This window comes from Lonchura striata, chromosome 2, assembly GCF_050655825.1.
Source record: "Lonchura striata isolate lonStrDom1 chromosome 2, ASM5065582v1, whole genome shotgun sequence".
Classification (NCBI taxonomy): Eukaryota; Metazoa; Chordata; class Aves; order Passeriformes; family Estrildidae; genus Lonchura; species Lonchura striata.
The window spans coordinates 145,866,865-145,874,862 of NC_140704.1; the positions used below are offsets into that span (position 1 = coordinate 145,866,865).

Consider the following 7,998-nt stretch of genomic DNA (forward strand, 5'->3'; position numbering starts at 1 on the left):
CTGGGAACCTGCAATTGTATGGGCGAGAAGATCCTGGAAAGGAAGGTGGCCTCGCTTTCTCGACACAAATATTTAAGGTCGAAGGCGGGGTGCCTGCCGCCCCGCAAGTCCCGCGGCGAGACCCCCGCCGGGTCCCCCGCCGCCCCGCCCGGTCCGCGGCAGGGCCGGGGCGCGGAGAGCGCCGGGCGGAGCGGAGCAGGCGTGTCCCAGCCTCCCTCCTCCCATTTCCCCGTGCGTCAGGCCGGGAGGAGGAGGAGAATCACCTTTTTTTTTTTTTTATTTTTTTTTTAAAGCCTCCAACTACTTTAGCGCGGACTCGGCAGCAGATGGTGGACACAGCCCGAGGTTTCGGCGGGGAGAGCGAAGGGATGCGCCCAGCGCGCAGCGCCCGCCTGTAGCTCCGCAGCCGCTCCGCTCCCCCCATGAGCCGCCCCGCGTCCCTGCTGCCGGCCGCCCGCTGCCGCAGCGCCCCGGCCAAGCGCCTCCAGCCCCTGCACGACGGCCCCGCCGAGGAAGCGCCGGCCGCCAAGTGCCCTCGGCTCGCCGAGTGCGGCCCCCCGGACTGCCTGAGCGCTCCCGGGTCGCCGTGTGCCCCCGCTTCTCCCGCCGGCGGCGGCGGCGCGGCGGGTCCCAGCCTGATCGCCTCGTACCTGCTGCTGCCGCTGGCCGAGCGGGAGCAGGTGTCCAGGGCGCTGAGCGTCAGCTCGGGCCGGGAGCTGCGCTGCAAGGTGAGCGGGAGCTGCGCGGGTGGGAGCGGGTCCTGCCGGCGCGCCCGACCACCGGCCCGGGCGCAGCCCTGCCGAACATCCATCCTCCCGCTGCTCCCCGGCCGGAGCGCCCGGCCAGCCCCCGGCGGCGTTTGCACGCCCTGCGAGTGAGCTGGGACTCCGACTTACCTCGGGGCGCCTTCCCCCCAAAGGCTGTGGGAATGGTGGTTTGGTTTAGTTTCCCCCCACAGCCTTTCAATTTACAACGAACAGGAAGGGTCTCGGTAGCCGCTTCTGCCGGTCTTGCCGAGCCCTGGCTTCCCTCCAGCTCCCTCGTCATTGTTTGGGGAGAGTTGCTACGCGAGCTGCAGCTTTCAACGCCCTTGAGAATGAATTCGGGTTTAATTTCCTCTATACAGGTGTTCCCTCTCAAACACTACCAGGACAAGATCCGACCTTACATTCAGCTGCCGTCACACAGAAACATCACCGGGGTTGTCGAAGTCATTCTCGGGGACACCAAGGCCTATGTGTTCTTTGAAAAGGACTTTGGGGACATGCACTCCTATGTGAGGAGCTGCAAGAGGTTGAGGGAAGAGGAGGCTGCCCGGCTGTTCAAACAGATTGTCTCTGCTGTAGCTCACTGCCACCAGTCAGCCATCGTACTTGGTGACCTCAAGCTCAGGAAATTTGTCTTCTCTAATGAAGAAAGGTAAGTGGCTGTCAGCAGCCAGCCCTGGGGTGAGTGGGGAGGGAGGAATGCCACATCCAGAGACACAAAAAGCGTCCCAGGGAGTGGAAACAGCTCCGTCAGCCGGGCATCACCTGCGAGCAATCCGAGTAGGTCCTCATCACGTGTGTGTAGTAGGTCACGGATCTAAGCGGTGCGCACTCCCTTTTAGTTAGATCTTGACTGATGAAAGGGAGGAAGCTCGCCGGGAGCTTCCTCTCATTCAGCAGAAGTTCACTGAAACCCGCTGGCAGACAAAGGGATGATAGTTCAGATGCTCGTTAGCGCCAGAAGATGTCATGTGTGCCACTCATTCAGTATCAAATGAATAAAAGGCAGAGAGGGAGAGGGGGGAGGCTGAGGTGTTGTGCCGGGAGGAGGAAGCAGCCTGGCTGGGGGAGCAGGAGATGTGAGGAGCTGGAGCTCTGGTCTCTCCTCGGGAGAGTTGCCTTGTGACCCACGGTGGAGCCCCAGCACTTGGAAAGGGTCTCCTTGCTGAACCACTCTGCTGATGAGAGTGATGCTGCTGAACCCTTTGAGGCTTTTACCCCACTTCCACTGCTGTGCTTCCCATGCCCCCTGTGCCCGTGGATTGTGGGCACACACAGGAGGGAAGGTGGGATATGGTTAAATAATGCTCTGGGAATCCTGCATCAAAGAAAATCACTTTTGTAAAACTTAGCCTAAAGCCTAGGTTCATAGAGAAGATGATAGAATCATAAAATCTAGTTGTTAAATTTAGATTAGGGAAATATTCAGTATTCCCCTGGAGTGCTGTGCTCTTGCGGTGCTTCATCACACGTGGCAGAGTCAGAAATACAGCAAAGCTGATTATTGACTAGCTGCTTATCCCAAGCAATGTTAAAAAAACTAAGTAAAAGCTGTAATGGAGTTGTGCTTAATACAATAAAAATGTAAGGTGATATTACTGATGCAAAAGAAAAGGGATTTTGTTTGTTTTGTTAAACTGGGCTAATGATTCTTCAGGATATCTTTTTACGAATGTGATAAGAAAATTAACCAGCGCTGCCCCTCTGAAACAACCATATGTTGACACGTAAAGAAAGCTATTCCTTTGAAGGAAACTATTGCAGCTTTTCCCTCCCATAAGAAGATGAAACATTTGTTGAAATGTTACGTTGCACACAGTCTCGCTCATTTGGAAATAACGTGTTGCACAGGCGATGTCATGTGCATCACATTTGGCAAGAAGAGGGTTAAGCAATGGCAGGCGACGCGGGCTCCCGCACAGGTGCAGTTTCAGGGCTCCGCAGCCAATCCCGGGCCCACGGTTCTCGTTGAGTCATATTTTCCGTTTGCAGAACCAATGGGTATTTGCCGAGGTCAGGCTGAGGACAAGCTGAAGCCAACATATCTACACCCCAGCAGGCTGCCAGGCAGTGCAGAACCCTTCCAGGGCTGGCTGATGGCTTCCCTGCCAACAGGAGCTCCCCTTACCCTCCAAAATAGGAGGCTGGGGACCCATCTCTACCTGGAGATGGTGGGTGCAGTGATATGCTCCAAAAGGCAAAAACAATAAATTATGAACTAAAATGAAAAAAAAAAAAAAAGCTTCGGAAAGGCAATGATCCTCACCAGTGCAGAGGGGAGCTGGGGTTTGTGGTTTATGGAATCACACAGCTGGATGCTGTTTGCTCAAAGCCTGAACAGCACACAGTGGCTGTAAAGTGCCATGTCACCAATTAACCCCCTGCAGTGGCACTGCAACCTGCGTGGGTAGTGGTGACTTGGTGTTCCTCAAGAGTCCTCTGTGTTGTTTAAATCTCCAGTTAGTAAAAAAACATGAGCGTCACTGAATGCTGGCCCGGTGCACACAGCAGCCCTTCCATTACACATTCTCAGGCGTCTGGGCAGCTTCTCTGCTGCAAGCTGAGGTGTTTCCTTTCTCAGTGCCAATGCAAGAGAGAATGGGGCCATGGCAGGGGCTTGCTGTGCTTGCTCACAACTGCGTGTTGCTATTTCTCACCTGTGGCTTCCTCTCCTGCCCTCCCTAGGACTCAGCTGCGTCTAGAGAGCCTGGAAGACACACACATCATCAAAGGCGAAGACGATGCGCTCTCAGACAAGCACGGCTGCCCGGCGTACGTCAGTCCTGAGATCCTAAACACAACGGGGACTTACTCTGGAAAATCGGCCGATGTGTGGAGTTTGGGAGTGATGCTCTATACCCTGCTGGTGGGACGCTATCCCTTCCATGACTCGGACCCTAGCACTCTGTTTTCCAAAATCCGGCGTGGACAGTTCTGTATTCCTGACCACGTCTCCCCCAAAGCCCGCTGCCTCATCCGCAGCCTCCTGCGGCGGGAGCCTTCTGAAAGACTCACTGCTCCAGAGATCTTGCTTCACCCTTGGTTCGAGGCGGTCTTGGAGCCTGGATATACAGACCAAGAGACAAGAACTTCAGATCAGATTGTCCCAGAATATCATGGAGACTGTGATGATATTAGCTCCTTCTTCTGCTAACCCCGTAATATCAAAAACCTCAACGGTTCTTACCTCCGGCATCTCTGTAGGGTTTCATTTTTCCACGTCTGCAAACTCAAAAGCATCTTAAAAGTGCCAGTATGGTCAGAAAAGTGACCTTGTCTAAGTGAATGCCATCCTGGAGGTCTCCACTCCCTAAGTGTACTCGGAGTTCCATCCTCTTGCTCTGCTGGTTGGTCCCACCAGCCCTGGAGGACCTGTGCAGCCTTGTGAGAACTGTCTGGCTCTTCTGCCTCCCGCATCCTCCTCCGGTGTAACTGGTCGCATCTTGGCTGCAGAGTCTTACATCTGGCAAGGTGTGGGAGGGAAAGGGAGCTCCTTCTGCTTTCCTGCAGCGGCTGCAGAGGTGTGGAGCCCTGGCCACGATGTGTAGGGGCAGAGGGGCACATGGCGCATCTCTACCTGAACAAATCTGACAGAAATGATTAAAAGGGGAATCGACTCGGTGTGCCCCAGCAGCCAGCTGACAAAGCAGCTCTCTGACTGTAAGCCCACATTAATGAGGGAAGGAGGTCTTCACCCACCATGGTCAGCTCTCTGCTGCTTCTCCAGCTGATCCTGCTTTCAGAGGCGTGAAGCTCCTAGATCCACCCGTAAGACAAATCACTGCTGTGGCTCTTTCTGAAGCAGAAACCAGTGGATCTCCCAGCTGGATCCCTTCTGATTCAATTCACTGTCCAGGAAAGCATTTTAAATAGACTTAAGCCTCGTGTTACCACAGTGTAGCCTATATAACTTTATGCCCTCAGCAAGTCTAGTTAGCTCCGAGTGCCAAAATGTATCCGTTTACCAAACCGTAACACTATCGGCTGGGGCACCTTCCCCTGGGAGAGGATAAGGGGTTTCTTGTACAGTACCTGTAAACATGGCCATGTTTTTTAACCGCCTCAACTCTTAAAAATACATCACTTACTCTTTCACCCTCCACCCCCCAAAAAGTTAGTCTTAAGAGTAAAATCTCCGTATACCCTTAGTTGATTATTCAGGTATGTTGTTTGCCTCCAGCCTCCCCCACTTTTTTTTTTTCTTTTTTTTTTTAATTTTAAAATTTTTGTTTTGTTTTTATTTTGCATGATTATTCATAGTCTTTCCAATATGTGTGAATAATGAATATATCTGAATCATTAGCTTCCTGGGTTGGGGGTAGGTAAAGTTTAGCCCTGCCTAAAATTTCTGCTTCGTATCACATGTGTCCAGTGGTTTATGCAGAGATGTCCATTCACCTTAGGCAGGAGTGCGGCTTCTGAAATGGCCGTGAGGTGGGTGATGCACGTTCCCAGCACCACCCAGTCTGAGTGTAGTCATTTTAAGGGTTAACCCTGGCAAGCTGCAGTCCCACCACGCGTTGCAAGAATACCATGTATACCTCATGGACTGTGTACTTTGTACATACCTTACTGTTTGGGGGTTTGTTTTCTTGTTTTGTTGTACTTTGTCCTAATAAGAGGTGTCAAAGAGCAGTTTAATGTGAATTATTGTTGGCAATACTAACTTGACAGAATCATGAGCATTAAGAGCAGAGCGCTCCAGCTCTCCGTTGCACTAAACCTCTCATGATTGCTTGACATTTGTATCTGTGATACAGTTTAACCCTTCTATGAAAAACAGTACATTTGTATATATTGGTAGAAAATTCTGCCAGAAAAGCTAAAAACACTATGTCCAATTTGTACATATGTATATGTCTGTGGAAACCTGGATGATAAAGTCTGACTTGTAGAAAGTTTTAATAAACTTGGTTTCATAATGTTTGTCCCCAATTCTTGTGGTGTCTCAAGAGAAATGCAGCTCAGTGTGTCTGGTTTAATCTGAAAAAATGGGGTTTGGTATCAAGCTCCTCTATGGTCTATATATGCACTCCATCATGTCTTAGCCTGAACTCCCTCAACTCAGCCTGGGATTGAATCCCCATGGAGAGTAGGAACAGGGGATGGATCCTGCCTCTTGTGAGGTGGAAAGGGCTTGGGATGTCCCCAGGATTATGTGAAATGGGATAAACAAGGGGGAGAGGAGTTACAGCTGTGCCTCTGAATTTTAGAAACCTTCTTGCCTTTCAGCCCATGCATTTGTTTCCCTCTGCCCTGTGAGCAGAAGATGCTGTGGCACAGCAGGGCTGTCATCCTGCACCTGTGTGCCTGGCAATGTGATGCTTCAGCCAGTGGAAAATCCGAGCTCAGATGTCTAGAAGTGAGCAGCCAGAAGGAGAAGCAGTAACCAAGAGCATTGGTGTTACAGGGAGCTAGTGCTCGTGGGCAGAGGCTTGACCCTGCTGCTGGGAGGCAGCATGGTGCTCTCATTAAAACGAAGGGAAAGATTATTAGAGCTGCTTTTCTTTGTGGTGAGAAGAGAGAAGTATAAATAGCTGCAGTATCAAGGTTAGAGAATGCACTTTCCTGAAAGAGATCAAGCCACCCTTGCAATCCACCTGGAGCGGTGAGATCATCGCTCACAAGTGGAAAGGAGGAGGAAGAGAGTCTTGATTTTTATTTATACTTTGCCTCATGTTTAACTTTGTCCTTTTGCTTGAAATCTGTTTAGCGGAACAACTACTTCTAGGCAGCTCCTTGAGCAGGAGCAACTTTAAAAACAGTTTTCCTTTTAGAAGGGGAGTGGAAAGTGAAAAGGAGAGAATAGGGACCTGGTCAGTGATAAAGTGCACTGGCTTTCATGAGTTACCTTGACTCCCACTCTGAGAAGCCAGTGATCTGTGCAGTAAGCATATTTTCTTAGCACTTGCTGACTGAATGTCAGACACCAAAATATCTCAAGTTACTTTACTGATGTCATTCTTGCAAGACTTGTAAAAGTATGTGTGCTGCATAGCCTGGCTGATTAAATTACCCCCTGCCCTACCATGCTTTCAGGCTTGGACAGAAGCCCTGATGCATCCTTTCAAAACAGCTGCAGGAGGTTCGTATTTTAGTGAAACCTCAAAAACTTTCAAAACACTTTTCTCCCCCTTGCAGTTAAGTCACCCTTAGTAGGTGAATGTGTAGGTCATCCCGTGACTTTGTTTCACATGAGCTGTGCTGCAGAGCAATTAAAATTAATGCCAAATTGTAGTAACCTCTGCAAACAGCCTCTCTATTGCTTTAGGGATTATAATGCAACATCCGTTTGTACAGCAGAATAAATTGCTATTGCTTCGTTACTCCATCGTTTGTATTATTGTATACAAAGTTTCAGAACGTGTTGAAAGAACCAGCATATTAAGTGATTAAACTTTGATGGTGGGTGTGAGAACTTTGATTTATGCAATGCACACATTTCTTTTTGAGAGAGTCATAGTTTGTCTATTTTTAAATGGTCCTTTTGGCTGAGGACCACATGAATCTCTTAGGTATTTTGCAGACCTGGTCACCATTTTCACCTTGAAATTGCCCTCTCTGAAAGATGCTGTGAGACTTCAGTCCTCTGTTGTTGCTAAAAACACAGGAAAAGTTGAGGTTTTTCACAATATCCTGAACTCCGTCCTAAGCCAGCATCGAACCACCTTCCCAGTCAGGACAGATCTTACATCCTAAGCAAGTATTTTTATCAACTCTCAATACTTCAGCTGCATTTTAGGCACCAGTTCAATAATTTTCTTTTGAAGTAGCACAGCAGAATTTGTAAAGCAGCTTCCTCTGAAAGTGCCAGGTAAAACAGCCAGCTCAGCAAGCTCAGGTTTAAGGTCAACATCTCTGCCAAGGAGGTGATACTTGCTGAGGTTATTTGCAGTCAGAAAATACTGATTGAGGTTCAGCTCTATCCATGCTAAACAGTGCTCTGATTTTAGTAAAGACTTTCAAGTTAGGCAAAGACACTTCTGCATCAATGCAGTATTTATGAAAGCAAAGGGGTGAAAGAACAGGGTTATTTTATAGATGTACAAGAGGAAAATTCATTGCCCTTGGCTGGATCACAATGCCAATGCAATACTCTCCTCTAGCTCTCCTTTAATGCACTGAGGGCAGGCCTGACAGATAACTTGAGAAATACTTATTATTCCAGCAGTGCTGAGTGCACTCTGTCAAGCAATTCTCAATAGATTATCTCTTTATAGAAAACCAAATT

At 49.5% G+C, this 7,998-nt stretch overlaps 1 protein-coding gene across 1 annotated transcript; it reads left to right on the top strand.

The window, feature by feature from the left end:
• Positions 1-284: 284 nt before the first annotated feature.
• TRIB1 (tribbles pseudokinase 1) lies at positions 285-5,702 on the top strand. The gene is made up of 3 exons (XM_021542347.4): positions 285-728; positions 1,127-1,419; positions 3,453-5,702. The coding sequence occupies exons 1-3, from the start codon at positions 423-425 to the stop codon at positions 3,919-3,921; spliced, it is 1,068 nt and encodes a 355-aa protein (XP_021398022.1). The 5' UTR covers positions 285-422; the 3' UTR covers positions 3,922-5,702.
• The last annotated feature ends 2,296 nt before the right edge of the window (positions 5,703-7,998 follow it).

What these genes read in the sequence shown, in the direction of transcription:
- TRIB1 (XM_021542347.4), top strand. Translation starts at nt 423, where the DNA reads ATGAGCCGCCCCGCGTCCCTGCTGCCGGCCGCCCGCTGCCGCAGCGCC. An exon ending in GCCGGGAGCTGCGCTGCAAG is followed by an intron (nt 729 to 1,126) that starts GTGAGCGGGAGC and finishes TCCTCTATACAG; the next exon opens with GTGTTCCCTCTCAAACACTA. An exon ending in GTCTTCTCTAATGAAGAAAG is followed by an intron (nt 1,420 to 3,452) that starts GTAAGTGGCTGT and finishes TGCCCTCCCTAG; the next exon opens with GACTCAGCTGCGTCTAGAGA.